Source organism: Phascolarctos cinereus, unplaced genomic scaffold (genome assembly GCF_003287225.1).
Source record: "Phascolarctos cinereus isolate Bilbo 61053 unplaced genomic scaffold, phaCin_HiC Scaffold_726;HRSCAF=1367, whole genome shotgun sequence".
NCBI lineage: Eukaryota > Metazoa > Chordata > Mammalia > Diprotodontia > Phascolarctidae > Phascolarctos > Phascolarctos cinereus.
In genome coordinates this window covers 196,001,142-196,017,806 of record NW_027556098.1, presented here as the reverse complement: position 1 = coordinate 196,017,806, position 16,665 = coordinate 196,001,142, and the positions used below count along the sequence as shown (strand labels likewise).

Sequence of the window (16,665 nt, the reverse complement as noted above, 5' to 3'; positions counted from 1 at the left end):
TGTGTGTATACACACATATGTCATGTAGCATAATGCATTGTATACCAACAGTTATAACTCCATTATATACCAACAACTCCAGATGTGCCTTTTATCTAGTTTTGGAGGCTGTTTTAGTCTATGAGAGCAAGAGAAATATTAATCATTTCTTTTACTGTTAAGGGGATGGGTGCTGCTCTCATATTTCAGAAAGGGGCTGGAAAGTAAGGGAAGCCAAAGTTTTTCCTATTTAAGGCCAAAGCAAAGGAATCTCAGTGGCTGTTTTATGAAGGGCCCGGTGCTGAAGGGCAGGGAGCAATTGATGGTGCTACTTTGAACTGATTTTTCTTTCCCCCCTTCTTTTTTGCACAAAGAGTCTCATGTCTAATATTTAGACATGATGAGCTTTGTGCAAATACTGACTTTGGTAATTTTTGCTGTATTTCACCCCTCAATTATTTTGGCACAACAACCACAAGAAGGTGAGTAATTCCCATTTCAAATAATTTTATGAGTTTTTTTCCCCTTCACAAGTGGGTATTCTAAAGGGAAGAAAATAGAATCTCCAAAGTTTCTATTTTCTTGGTTAACATCTGATTTTAAAATATCTAATCACCCATAATTGTGTTTTCTATATTCTGTTTTATAATGTTATTTGAGTGCTTAAAAATTTTCTGTATTTTGGTTTTTTATTAAGAAGAAAACACTCCTATACTAACTGGTTTTCACATTAAAGGCACTGGAATCTTTTAAAATCACTATTTTTAAAAAAATCTTGGATTGTTAACATCTTGGAATGCTTGCCTGGGCAATCTGGAAGTTGTTGGTTTCTCGTAATATTTCTGTGTTTCCAGCTGTTTTCTGGATTACTTCTTGAAACTGTACATTGGTCATTGTTTGGGAACTATTTCATCTTAAGGAAAACACTATAATTCATAATTATTGTTGAATATCCTTTTTTGCAAAACAGCATAAGGAACGTCTGTTCTCCCCCAGGTTCTTATTTTCATGCCCAGCAGAAAGGTAAATGATTTTAGCAGTCTTTAATGTATTTTCATTCTTCTTGCTTTAAGTCTGTTTTCAAAGTTTATTAAGATCTTTTTAAAACTATGTATTGTAAGATGCTTGCTTTTTTCTATCATAGTATACATTATAACTGCATTTGAATTAATAAGTAGATTATTTTCAGGATTACAGTTTCATCTTGAATATGCTGACTAGTCTGCAAACCAGGTAATATACTAACTTGTATCTTCAGGTTAGTTAAAATGCCAAGTTGTTGAATGAACATGATTTTCATCTTCCACAAATTTTCCCCAACAACCTTTAGGTCTCCCACTTTTTTGTGAATGTAATGCTTTTCTTTCACTTTTCTTAAAATCATGAGAATGTTGGATAAAAATAAGAAATTGGAACAGAAACACCATATAGATTCTTAACATACTAAATTAATGAAAAGAAAACAGTAAAATGATTGCATTTACCTAAAATTGTGACGATAAAATCTTTTGCTTTTTTGTTTTGCATTGTAGCTGCCCCAGTGTAATGTAAGAATCACTTTTTAATTAACCTTCAAATACCAATGTTGCCCTCACAGGCACAACATAAATGGAAGTCATCTCCTGGCCATTGCTAGAGAAGAAAAAAAAAAACTTCCCTCCTTTTCCCGCACCCCCTCCACAACTCCATATGCTAATAATTGACTCCCTAAAGTCCCAGCACCCGTTAGTAGGATTCTTCTTCAGGCTAATCAAATTCCTATACCCTCCCTCCAATACATTATCTTCTTCCCTCTTCTCAGCTGCTAAGCAGTCCTAACAACCACCAAACAAAACTCCCTTTTCATTGAAAGTGCTACAAAAAAACAAAACAAAACATGTTTTATTCATCTCATTATTTCATCTCTTAAATAATACTGCATAAAGGTAGTAACTCTTAAAAACATGGAGCAAAAGTTGTGGTTACCTGTGTCCTTTTAACTCACCTTTAGGTTATTTGTCTTCACCAATTAGCTTTAATGGGGGATAATGAGTATTTTCTGATATTTTCACTCCCACTCTGGCCAGCTACCTATTTTATTTTTCTCCATATATCTAGTGTATATACTCCATGGGAAGGGTAGTGCAAAAGAAGAAAAAAAGATTTCAAATGGTCCCAATTACTAGTGTTGTTGATACAACTAAGTGTAAGTAGAGGGGGTTGGGAAGGAGGGAAGAGTCTTCTGATCCTCTCCCAACAAATACACAGGCAGATACTAATACATCACAAACACATACACACACACACACACACACACACACACAGACACACCCCATCTCCATGAAAGGCAAAAGAATAATGAACAATATGATCTAAAGGAGTATACCTTACTTTCTGAAGAGTTTCAAATGCTTTTCCCCCAATTTTTTGCCAGTAGTCAAACTTTGGCAAGGTTGACAGGAAGCTGGGAATGAATATACAGCTCATTGAGAATAGGCAGATGTAGCCTGGGGCTATGTGTTTTTTAGGTTGGCTGTCATAACCAGAGAGACTGAGCAAAATACAGGCTAACTCTCAACCTTTCTGCTCTGTTCAGCACAGTTTTCTAGAGAACAAAAATATTTTCCTCATCCTCACAAATTCATATTCTTTAAATGTAAAAGCAGCATTTAATTTATGAACTTTTTTTTTTCCCACAGTGGAGCGATGAAGTCTGTTAAATTTCCTATAGTTCAACTCTCACCATTTCTAACAGAATGAAGTGCCATCTAGTGGTTAACAGAGGTTTTCCTTCAGACAGGACAAGCAGACAGGACAAGGTCCAGTGAATTAATATTAATATAGCCTTTGCCAACTTGAAAGTGACATGACTATGATGAATATTTCAGAATGGTTTTGAAAAACATAAAGGCTCTGAATAGGAAATATTCATTATATTCCTAATGAAAACATATAAACTCCTTAAAATATTTTGCCACCTTTCAGTGACATGACAGTAATAGTCCAACTTTAATTTGAAATTCACCTGGATGCTGTACTGATTCAAAATAATATCTGGCATTATGACTACTTTCCCAAAAATTTATAATGTTATTTGTTACTTGATATTAATACTAAACCAAACATATGTCTAGTTCCACCATTTAAATTTGTGTATATGTGTGTGATGCATACTAATGCTCAAAATACCAATGTCCATTTTCTATTTCTCTAGCTATTCTCATTAAACAACTCAATTGCTTAATAGAACATGCATAGTGATTATGAATAATCAGTTCAGAATCAACATATCTGGATCAATTTTAAATTTATTTAACATGCCAATACTTTATAGCAATAAGGGAAATGTAGCTCCAAAAGAAAGCGAGATATATTGATACTTTTTATAGTATATAAAACTACCTCAGTAGCATCTCATTTTTCTGGTTTCCAGTAAAATGTAAGCTCCTTCATATTAGAAGCCTTTATTGTCTTTGTATCTAGCACAGTATTTTATATATCAAAGGTGCTAATAAATTTTTGCTAAGGTGAATTAATTGAAAGTATACCTGTTCTCATACATTCTTTTCTTTGGTCTTATTTTGGGAGAGAGGTCTTCAAAGGAAATGTCCTCACGCCCACTCATCCTCACCTTCCTAAACTCATATACATACACATAAAAAGACTTGCCCAGTCCTAACAACTTTTCAATTTGACTTCATTATTCAGAAAGACATTTTCATCTACTTGCTTGACTAAAAAAGATTAAACTTGGTAAGAATAAAAAATAACATCTATAAATATGGTAGGTATAAGTTTACCAATACCTACTTGACAGATTTTCAGCTTTTCCCCATAAAAATAACAACAATGATATCTAGAATTTATCTAGTACATTTATAATTTCCTAAACACTTTTATATATTATTTCATTTGCCCCCTCAACAGCCTTATGAGGTAAGTGCTATTATCATCCCCATTTTACAGATGAGGAAAGTGAGGCTGAAAGAGTGTCAGTTATTTGCCTGTGGTCACACAGCTACTAAGTGGCAGAGGCAGGATTCAAACTCAGGTCTTCTTGTCCCTAATCCTCTACTCTATCCATCATGCTATCAGCAATCCAATGAGCTAAATTGCAATTACCATACTTGTAGTCCTCTTGTTTAGTTGTGGATTAGTGGGCTGTTAGTCCCACTGAGAATTCATACATCAACAACCATTTGTTACGCTTCACACCATCACTCTGTTAGGTAATGGGGACATAAAGACAAAAAGAAAACAGTCCTTGCCCTCCAGTAACTTACATTTTATCAATGTAAGTAATACATATATATATATATATATTAATTATTCACACACACACACACACACACACACACTCACTACAGATATGTAGTAATTCTGGGGTTTGATGAGGTACCAGCAGCTAGAGGAATTTTTTAAAGCCATATACCATACTAGTGGCTTTGGGAGGGGAAAATTGCATCCTTCATTGCTTAATGATTTGACCCATAATTCATCACCTATGGATTTTTATGAAAAGAAATGAAGTGGGTGGTAAAATTCTATGAGCACAATTCAATATTCATTGCTCTATTTATAATAATTATGATTATATTTTGAATCACTTACTCAGAATAGAAAATATTTAAAGATTTAAAAAAAAACTAATGGAATATTGACCCGAATATACTCTTTGTATATGTCATGCATTAAAATAAGTATGCCAATACAGGGCTGAATGAAATGGAGAGATCTGAATGACTGGCTTATAAATTTGAGACAGTCCACATAGCCAATCCAGATGATTCAGGCAATGTTCATGTCATGTTGCCTGAGTACTCCGAATTGGCTCTCTAAATGGTTTCAGATTTGCTGAATAATCGTTCAACCTTTCCTTTAGTTTTGGCTGGATAGATCTAGCTTGTTTTGACTTTTAAGAAAATCTGGAAATTACTGCATAGCAGAGATTGAGAATTGTATAGATTTGAGCCAGGATTGCTATTCAAGATGGTAATCTTAAAATATTTAACTTCATCAAATGAATAATGAGGCACAAAATCATATCTAATATGGTGGTGTTTCCTTGAATTTCGTGACTATGATGGTAATTACATGCATATGTATGTTAGATTAAGCTAGACCTTTGAGAAGGGAAACACACTCATTTAACAAATGAGGAAACTAGGAGTTGGAAGGATTAAGTGACTTGTCCAAGGCTACTTTGGCCATTTGTACCAGAATCAGGACTAGAGTTCATGTCTTGAGTCCTAATCTAGTGTTTTCTGTTTATCAAGCATGGAAATCAGAATCCTGGCAATTGTTTGCTTTTTTATTTCATTAATATAAAATAGTTCAAATGAATTTTTATTTCTGTATCTTTTTTTTATCATTATAATAAAGGATTATTTTACCCTTGTCTAGTGTGATGACCTCGGCCATCAATATTGTACTTGGCTAGAGAGAGAAACATAGAAAACAAAGTTTGTTTTTATCCATGGGAAAATCTATAATCTTTGGCTAAATTCAATCCAATTCAATAATCAAAAAATATTAAAAGTATAAGACTACGCTAGGCTCTAAACCAAACAAAAAGTTTAGAAAGGATAGTACCTCTTATCTTGAAGCTTTTACAGTCTAGGAGAGGGACATGACACAACCCAGAGTCTCATTCATTATTGTTGGTCAGCAAATCATTCCACCAAATCAGACTGAACAGGCATATACCACAACTCACAGAATTGAGAGTTAACAAGGTTGTCAATCTTTTCCTGATAAGGCCATGTGAGATTTTCCATGCTACCTGTCTTTTCCCTATTGTGATATACTTTTTGATCATGGAGCATCATGTACACTATCAAGCTTATATAATTTTTTCATGACATTTTTTCAAGCTCTGCTTGCTATTATTCTGTATCTCTTTGGGGTGATAGGCTTAAATATCAAAACTGTCTAAATTCCAGTCTTGTTAGCTTCCATAAAAAAGTTTTTATTCCTATAACATTGGGCCCCACTTATAGCAAATTGTGAAATATAAATTAATGCAATAACTTCTTTAAATCACTAGGATTTCCCCTTTGTAACCCCTTTTTAATTATCATTATCCAAGTAACCAGGAAGCTCTTATATACTTCCAAAAGATTCTAATTTACAAAAACAATTTATCTTTTTTAACAAGTGAGTCTATTACCTACCCCAAATTTGCTCTATACAGTCCATATATTGCATATTCTAGGTGCAGACTTAATGGAAAAGAGGAAGGCAATAGTGGCATAAGCCTCAACTGTAGCAGATCTCTAATCTGGATCTGCGCTATGCTGAAAACTTTGTCTAGTCCATCTCTCTCAGCTGGTACTACCTAATGACATGGAAACCCTGAAGTGATTAAAGCACAAAATTTATTGCTTAAGACTTAAGCAAAAAACAAAAAGGAAAATATCATTGAATGTTCTAGATTTAACTAAGGTTTGTCAAGTTTCCATTTGTACAATGACTGTTGGAATGCTCTGTAGTGCAATGTTTCTTGTTAAACAGTGTTCCTTGGGAGAAGACTGCATTTCCTTTTATTGTTTTTCATGCTTTAAAAAAGGTTTGGCTGTAGGGGAAAAAATCTGGAGTTTTCAAAGCCAGAAACCTTACATGTTTCATGTCAAGATGACAATGGAAAACACGAGAGAGCCATTCATGCACAAGTCTTTTGTTAACTATAGTTTCAGGAGTTGCATTAGCCTTTGGGATTTCTGTCTCTACTTAGTGAAAGCACAGCAGAAATGAATTCCTTTTAGATTACCTAATAAGCCCCTTCCATTTCCCAGTATTGCTGGAAAGATCTGTATCCACACAAGTATTCTTTTTTGCTAAACTCTTATTTAAAAAACAAACCTAATTCAGTCTATGAAGGAGAGGAGTAGAGTACAAAAAGTCAAAAGGGGTGGCAGCAAAATATCTAACATCAATTAAGCATCTATCATGTGCCAGGGATCATGTTTGCTGCTAGGCATACCAACTTGGAAACTACTAAAGGAGATGTTCACTCTGAGCTCCAGTTCTGACTCATAACTATTTCACTCTAAATTATCCATAACTTTTTAGCCCTTTTATTTTCTTTAGTTTTGTTTTGGGGAGAAATAGGCAGATTTCTTAAGTCAGGCATAGCTATAAGAAGCAGTCATTTTGGGTTAAATACTCCTGCAGGAAAATCAGACCTTAGTAGGAAAATGTTAGCTTTTAAATCATCACTCAGTAATTACATTTTAAGGGAAATAAGTATGTTTTAGAAAGGGACACTCTATTTAACATTATTTAGCAATTATTCTACAGACAATTTTTTGAGACAATGTTTAACTAGAAACAAAAGACTTCACTGTTTGAATTTGAATTCTTCATCTCAGAGTATGACATGGTGTATGCTGGAGCTCTCTGACACTATTATAATCCTGCTGGTGGTCTGGATGTCATCAGGGTGGCCATCTAGATAACATTACTCTCTTTCATTGGGTCAGAAAAAAAATAAACAGTGGAATTCAACTCCAGCTGTGGGTTTTCATGTTGGGGCTTGAAAGGGAAGATAGGTTGCTTTGCACTATTATCTCTTCCAAATCTGCCTTTGCAGAATGTTGCTGGTTCTATCCTTTCATGCTTAGCAGCCATAATAGGGGAGTCAGGAAGGGTGTCTGTAGCTTTGGATTTGAATCTTATTAGGACTGTCCAGCCCTCTCCATGGCAAACTTACCAACACTAGAAGAAGAAATCACTGAAAAGGGGAATTGAAATTCTTACAAACTTTGTAGTAGAGAAATGTGAGTTTATGGATAACAGATGTAGTTGAGTTTGAGGGATGTGTTTGCCAACTGTGGTACTACTTTTAAAATACTTATTTCTTTATCATCTCTATCACTTTTGAATTAATAATGACATAACAAAATAGATGTTATTTCTGTTTGTTAATCATGGCAAAGGCCTGTTCAAAGTTCTGTAGATACTTTTCTTAATTAAAAAACTAGTTAACTTCAAGGAAATCCCTAAAATACAGGCACATAGATCACAGATGTGGGAGGAAGAAAGAAGGAGAAAAAGGAATAAATATCCACTGAATACCATTTTGTTCAGGTAACTGCATTTTAAATTGAAATGTTCAGTTAATAAAATTTTACAGATAATTTTTTGAAGTCACCTTAGCCACTATGCTGTAGTTATTTAGCACCATTTTTGGAAAGCTACATTGGAAAATTCAATTCAATCCAACAATCATTTGTTAAGTGCCTACTATGTGCAAGCACTATGTATATGTGTGCATCACAAATATTAAAATTAAAAAGATTCTTTTTTGAAAATCTAAATGATAACATTTAAGCATTCATCCATGCAACAGACATTGGTTATATGTGACATGACACATTCTCTGTATAGTAGAACACCTGCGCCTCAATGGCAGAGGCTGTTTTTTTTGTCCTCAGTGCCTAGTTCAATGCCCATAGTAAGCACTAAATAACTGTGTGTTGAATTGAATTTTACTGAATTTTAAAACCAAAGCTAGATTTTACTACCATAAAATATTTCCTCTGATAATTTTTAGGGCTTCAAAGTAATAATATAGCACTAAAAGATATGCATTTCCTGTTTGATAGCATTAAGATAATTGCTTTAAGCATGAATTCTGTGAAATAGGCAGTGAACTAATTAATAAATGAAAAGAGAAAAAAACCAAGTTTAACACACCAATTTCATGTATTATCTGATGCCTTTGGGCATTTATATTCAAATTAGAGTGTGTTAGTGCTTCTTTATTTTCCTTCCGGCCAGAGTCATATATTTATTCAAGATGAAAGAGTTCTATGAAGATAAAATTACAATTTAATTTATCCTGTAAGACAAAATAATTTAGTAGTATCAAATTTTAAAATGAAGTTTATGAGAAACTGAGGGCATAAGTTATGATTATTTTCTTCCACACAATGTCATTATGTTACTTTTAAGCCAAACTTGCAAATGAGACTCCATTGATAGCTTTTACTAGAAAAAGTAACAAGAAGAAAAACTTGTATTACACATACTGTTAGACTTAGGCACATTAGTATGGGCTCTTTGAAACAGGAATAAATTATTTTAAGAAAATATTTTGAAAATTTGAAAAACAGACTATATGGAAAGAAGAGAGAGAGAAGAGAAAGAGGAAAAGGAGGAGAAAATGTTGAAATCTTTCTAAAACAGGCTATTAGGGAACAAACTGAGCTCATTTAAAAAAACCAGACCCCAGAAACAAGAGAATTTATTCCAATTTCTCATTTGTGTGACCACAAATAAATTGATTTCAGTCCTGTTCTTTTTAGTGAGAAACAGTAAGACCAAATGGCACAAAAGATTGCAATTTGAAAGTCATTTTAAATAGGAACATATTGAATGCATCTTAGTTAAATAACAATAATGTTAGTAATAAAATACACTACCACCTTTTCAAACTGGTAGAGGCAGAATTTATTTGTTTTTGTTTTTATTTTGTCAACAAATATTTTGGTTTGCTATATGTTACTTTAGCCCCAATCTTCAAACTTGTGTGATTCTAGGAATCTCAAAATCCAAAATGAACAACTCAGTATGGTTATGATTTCATTGCTGTTTTCCCATCTGCCACACCTGAAGAAACCTCCCTCCACTTGTGGTTGACTGAATGTAATGCTTCATTTCAGTAGAGTCCATGACAACATTCCATTAGAATACCTTTGCTGTCTTTCATCTCTCACAACCTCCTGCCATTGCCTCTCCACTACGGCCAAGCCAGTTGGTTTCATGACTCCCACACTCTAGTGCTTAACTGATCCTCTTCTGACCACAAACACTTCTTACTGGATCTCTTGGAAAAGGGCTAGTTCTGTGCATAAAGGAAGCAGGCAACCACTTATCTGGTGTGATTTGAGGAGCATCTAAAACTGATCTGACCAAAGCTGTTCCTCCCACTGGTCTGCCACAGAGACTAAAAACCCCATATTAACAACACTACTTTTGTTATCGGGTAGCTAAGTGGATAGAGTGTCTGGCCTGTAGTGAGGAAGATTCATCTTCCTGAGTTCAAATTTGACCACAGACACTTACTAACTGTGTGACCCTGTGTTAACCCTGTTTGCCTCAGTTTCCTCATCTGTAAAATGAGCTGGAGAAGGAAATGGCAAACCAACTCTAGTCTCTTTGTCAAGAAAATCCCAAATGAAGTCAGACTCCAAGAACAACAAAACTTTTATTGTAGACTTTTTTCAGGCCTTCGTATTTTAAGTGGGCTAAAATAATACATTACCTAAGAAGAATAACATTTATCCAGTTAATACACTAGCAGGAACTGGTTTGTCTGATTAAACTCATTAGCACACTTTGTTATCTTATTCCCCTTGTTGAATGTGACATGGAACAGAGATTCTGGTAGGAGAAAATTTTCAGAGCAAAGATTAATTCAGTTGACATGGATTGGAGAATTCCAGAAAGAGATCTTAGACTCAAGATGTAAGGCTCTTGTTGGTGTGGGATGGGGTGAGTGTGTGAGTGGGTGGGAGGCGGATGTCAGGATCTGAGGAAGAAAAACAGAGATCCCTAGAGCACAGGACCCTGCCAGCCAGTTCCTGGAGAAGCCTGTCTGTTGAGGAAGAAAAGAAGGAAGGGCTAAGCAAAGAAGTTCTCTTAGGATACAGCTTCCTGTATGTACTAAATGCAGTTGTTTCTACCTGTTGAAATTAAGTTGGTGACCTCTATAATTCTTTGCCCTAGAGCAAAACACCATCCACCTCGCCTTAGTTATAGCTCTGATCATTGGGAAAATATCCCTATTTGAAATAGGCAATATTGCCAACTTTAAGTTTTCTATAGTAAATAGATTTTTTTAGATTCAAGGAGCTCATCGTTTTCAGATCTGTTTACAAGTATGATGCAATACTCTATACCTAATCCATTCCATGACTGTAGTTCGTTCTCATTTAACTATGTATGATATGAGGGTATTTAATTAGATTTTCATCCTTTCCTTTCTCTCCTCAATTTTCTTTTCATTCCTCCCTCTCTTTTTTCCTTCTTGCCTATCTTTTCTTTCTCTCTCTCTCTCACCCTTTCTGTCTTATCCATCTTTCCCCATTTCTTTTCTCCCTTTGTTTTTTTCCTTCCTTCCTTTATTTTTTCTTTTTCATTCTTTCTTTCCTTCCTTGCTCATTTTTTAAATTAAAACAACTATTTTCCTTGATGATACTATGTATTTTATTTCATGGATTTAAAAAATATTTTTTTCTGGGGCAGCTAGGTGGCACAGTGGATAGAGCTTGGGGTCTATCCCAAGGGTCCATGATATACTCAAAAGGTTAAGAACCCGTGGTATAAAGAATGTTTTGTTTACATTGTAAAACTGTTTATAGTGAGAAGGAATTGGAGCAGCAGATGGAAATATGGTCTTAAAGTCAGAAAGATCAGAGCTCAAGTCCAGCCTCTGACACATATTGGCTATGTGACCATATGAGCAAGTCATAAGCAACTTAATTTATTTGTGCCTCAAGGCAACTCTATAGGACTCTACATTCCAAATGAATTACTCTTCCATATTGTGAAATTTCTTGGGAATTACACCAGAGCTTTCATCAATTTGCACCCTAGCACCCTATTTTTTTATTAAATACAAGAAAGTTCAGATTGGAGATCTGCCTCTATATTTCTTAATGAATCCCTTTTCAAAGATACATTTGAACACTATCATTCTTCTTTCTCACGTTATATAATGGATGATACTTTAACAGTTCATGGTTTCAGATAATATCTAATTATTAGAAGCTGAGAACATTTGAGATCCTGGCTTAGAGAACCAATGAGCTCATTGCAATGTTCAATTTGTTTCCATTACTTGAGGAGGGGAGGAAGGTTTCTTTTCCCTTCTTTCTTTCTTTTCTTTTTTTAATAAACATAGTCATCATTATAACCGTCACCATTTGCTCTGAGGTAGGCCATTTGGCACTCTGCTTTCTTGTTCACTAAGTTCAAAGGAATGCTCCTTTAAAAGCTGAGACAGTATTTCTTTCCAATGTTCTCATATATCTGTTTCAAAACATAGAGAAGGAATTAGAATAGTTTTTCTCTAAAATAAACAGACTCTTTCTTGACTGTTTAAAATGTTAATAAATCAATCCTGTTTTATTTTACTAACAATAAATGCAGCTAAGAAATGTTAAGAAGAAAAAAGAAAGAACTGTTGAATTCCTAAGTTCAAGAAGGGTATTCTTATGCATTAAGACTGAATCTATTCACACCATATAAAGAAGGAAACTGAGGCCATTGTCTAGAGCATTCCTGGACTCCAAAAATATCACATTTTTCCCTCTGACCTATAAAATAGAGACCAAAATGCTTTGCTTTGAAAAGTATGGCCCAAGATAAAATACTTTCAAAGACTTATGTCCACACTTCCTCCCTTTCACATTAGGCATTTCCTCTCCTCTTGGTGCTCTTAAAAAGCTGACCTCTCACAAACTGGCCAGCTTGAAAGCCTCATGGCTGAGAATTCTGCTGTTGGGGACTACCCACTCCCAGGGGCCAAGCATCTGGTGCCATCTTGCCCCAGACCATTGCATTTCCTTACCATGGCATCAATGTAATTACAGCAATGGGTTGTGGGCAAATAGACATCTAAAGTAATTCATGAGCAGTGAAGGTCCAGAAGTACCACAACTTGATAGTGGTACTTGAAAATGGGTTCCCACCTTTTTTTCACTTTTCAAGGAAAAGGCATTGAAATTTTGAATGAATTACCTAAATTTCCATTCTGTTTTGTGTGTAGAGGCTAAATTCTACCAGTCTTTTCTCTATGTGCATATAACATATGAATTTCTATGTATTTATAGCATGCATGTGTGTTTGTATATCTTAACACATATATTTATATATATATATATATATATATACACATATATATGCAAATACATATTTACATAATATACATGTCACCACGGCCAAATAATTTCAACAAATTTGTTACATAGTAGACAGCCTAGTAGTGATCTTGGATTGCAGACATATTGTCATTTGCATCATACTACAAGCTTTTTCAACCTGGTAACCCTAGCCAGAATTTACATTTTGCTATCATAGCCATTGAGAAGCCAGGAACAATTTCACAATAGTGTGAGGCATTGGAGTATAGATATGAAGGAGGCATATGAGAAGAATATGGATTCCTTAAAACAAAAAATAACCAACACTATTCATTTCAAATCAGCTTTCCTATAGAGTTCCCTTAAATCATTGTTCCTTTTTCAGACAGACTTTGTTCAGGTACTGGTTATACTTCTTAACCTTCCTTTCAACTCTTAATCACATCTGTGATTCTGTGACCTGTGTTGAAATATCCTATGTTAAAAATAATCTTGTCTATTGATGATTGGACTTAGAAAAAATGAAAGTTGGTTTTTAGGTCCTTTCCTCAGCTTCATATTTTTAAGAGCAGCAAGGAGCCATAGGTTTTATTCTCCATGCCTCATAAATGTCTCATGTTAAGATGATAGTTACAGAACTGGTAAGTACAAAGGAGTATTGTGTGATTTTTACCTTGTGTCCTCCGAACACTTGCTCATAGTTTCACTATCACTCCATTAGAGGACAGAGGATCTGAAGAGATATATGAAGCTCCATTGCTAGGGATAGAGTCTAGAAGGGTTAGCCCATAAGACAACTCCAAATGTGCCATATGGTAGCACGCTATGCAGGTAGGCACGTCCTGTGCTCTTCTCAGGTTATTTTCCGTCAGCAGACATCTCAAAGCTCTGAGCATTAAGGAAATAGAAAGAATCTCAGTGTTTCACAAAATATACAAAAGCACTGAACAGAACACCCCTTGTAGTTTACAAAATCATTTGCAGATGTTCAGAAATGTATTATGTATTTTCACAATTACTGGCAAGCCATCTCCGTAATCATGAAAGAACTAAAATTGTATTTTACCACAGTCCACAACTAGTGCTTTAAGAATTGGGTACAGCTTTCACCCTGGCAAATACTAAGACTATTCATTCTTGATATTTAAGGATATCTTGGTGGTAATAATATGTATTATAAGGATACCAAGAACAAGGCCTTGGTTGCAGAAAATATTCCATCACTTCAAGCCACAAGTAGATGAAAGCGAGTCAGCTTTTTCCACCATCTTGTTATTTTTACCTACAATTTGCCAATGGTTGAAAATAGATCAACATACTAGAGCAATGTAGAGCTTTCTCTAAAGCCGTATGTGTAACACATGATCAGTTATATTGCATGTTGAACTACTGGAACACTTCTGAACACAGAGCAAGGATAGGTATGCAAAACAAAATTAGCTCAGTTGAAGTTTTCCCAGGAAAACCTAGTGAGCATATTCATGCTGCCAAGAACAGTACAATTTTCCCTTTCCTTTCTCAAACTAAGATAATAAAGCCCAGAACAGAGCTGGATACAAATACATCTTGTTTAATACCCCCACCTACTGTTCAAGTAGAGGATAGAAGACTAGGCTGGTGAAAAACATTTTCATCCTGGGATTTTCATTGGTAAATGAACTGATGTGTGCCAATTGCCTGGCTGACTGATAGGCATCCTTAGAGCTATTAAAGTGAAAACACTAGCCAAAACTATCCTTTTTTTTCTCAGTAGAGGATGTTAAATCTAAGCTGGAGTCTGTATAACAAGAACTGAGGAAATAAAGCTCTCACTGAAGATAAAGAAGGTGTAGAAGGCCTGAGTTTGTCCTAAAATGAAATAGGGTCATTCAATCAAGAAGCATTTATTAAGTTTTTACTATGTACCAGGCACTTCTCAGGAACTGCTTTTGAGGTTTAACATTTAAATCAAAAAAAAAAAAAGAGGTATGAGACCATCTTTAAGTATCTTAAGAATTTACTTGTTATAGAAATAATCTAGACCCAGAATAGACTTTAATTTGACAAGAAGCTTTTTTAGAAGGTAAGAAATTGCGAATGTTTTAAATAACACAGCAAAGAAATGCGTCAACCTTCTGTATTAGCTGTAGCATTTTCAGTAAACTCCATTGCATTAAACTTTTAATGAAACTGAAAGGAGTCTCATTCTCATAAAACAACATTCGATCCAGAGATGATCAAGAAGCAACCAAGAGATTGTGGGAGGTAGAGTAAAATATTTGAAGTACTGAGTAGAGAAAATGGTCTACCAATAGTAAATTGAGTTATTTGGGATAGAAAACAGTAGAAAACATTTTCCCCCCAACAAGGCCAACAAGAAAAAAGAAAAAGGTATCACAGAATAAGCTAACATCCCACATGCAGTAGAGACGAGAGAAAAATAGCAATAGATCCAATCTGTAGCATACAGGAGGAAATATCTAGACATGGCAAATGACCACATGTGAAAATCTTAATGGTCAAGAAATGCCTTAGTATATAATATTTGGTGATAAGCAAATAAAACACTTGTGTTGTCTATAATAGTAGGGAACTGGGCATAAAGTTGGGGGGAAATGACATGCTTTACTTTTAGGAGACATGGCAAGAGTGATTACATACAATATTTTTGTTTTGATTGTTATGGGATCAAAAACATCTTTCTACTAGCCATATGGGCCTGCGTTCCCAAGTCAATAAACATTCTCAAGAGTGTCCACTCAATGCAAGGGACTGTGCTAGGAGGTAGGATTACCAAATACACACACACACACACACACACACACACACACACACACACACACAGATTTCTTGCCTTCAGGGACTTTATGCACTACCAGAATTCTCTCACTTTAATGGGTTTCTCTACGTTAAAACTCTCTATCAATACTGTTACCTAAGACAGGCTTATCACCCTTTGTTTGGGCCATATCATTATCCTTCTTTAAGAACTTAGAATAGCTTTGACATCATCTGATAGGGGAAAAATGTCCATGCTTTACTATCTTGCTTATATTTGTTTCGGTGGCTTTAGTTTGTTTTCCCAGTTCTTTGGCTTACTTCTTATTGGTTGGGCAGCTTCATTCATTCATTCATTCATTCATTCATTCATTCAAGATAGAGATTCTAACCTCCAGAGCCTTACAATCTGCTTGAGTTTACCCAATCTTTTTTTCTCCATGTAGCCATTCCCAAGCTTATTCTTCCCAAGTTATACAGGCTGTACTGTGTATCTATAATGTCTTCCTTCGTCCACTTTTCCAAATTTCTTCTCGTGCATCATTCAAACAGATCCTGAAATCCCCCCTATTCCATGAAACTTGTCTCAGCCTAACTGGATGAAAAATAGTTGTTTTCACTGGATACCAATCTATACGTTTCATTGCCTGTAGATGATGACATGGGATATATATTACTAATTTATGTATTTTTTCAATACTTATGAACATGTACCTATTTTCTTTATATATTATCATCAATGTCTTTTGTCTTAGATTGCAAACATTCTTAAGGCAATGCACATGTCAATTTTATACAGTGGCTACCACAGTGCTACAAATGTTCAGACACTTTAAAATAGTTAAAGATGATTCTATTCTCTCAGAAAATTTATTCTAAGTGCATGTGATTCTCTTATTTAGATAAATATCTATTTGTATATGTTAAAATTCAGATACAAGGTGATGATTAAAATCATTAGAAAAAATGTAGGAAAAATACTGACAAATCAGGTTAAGAAACACTATTCACCATTAGAATGCCTGACATACAGCTCAGAATTTGATCATGTGTACACTTTGAAAATTGTAACTAAAAAATG

The 16,665-nt window shown here is 34.7% G+C and overlaps 1 protein-coding gene across 1 annotated transcript in view; it reads left to right on the top strand.

Annotated features, from left to right (window-relative positions):
* Positions 1-245: 245 nt before the first annotated feature.
* Positions 246-16,665, top strand: part of COL3A1 (collagen type III alpha 1 chain) — a 64,523-nt gene continuing 48,103 nt past the window's right edge. Inside the window, exon 1 of the mRNA XM_020993557.2 lies at positions 246-461. Within this exon, the coding sequence (XP_020849216.1) occupies positions 377-461 (85 nt within the window). The 5' untranslated portion in view covers positions 246-376. The remainder of the gene's footprint in view (positions 462-16,665) is intronic.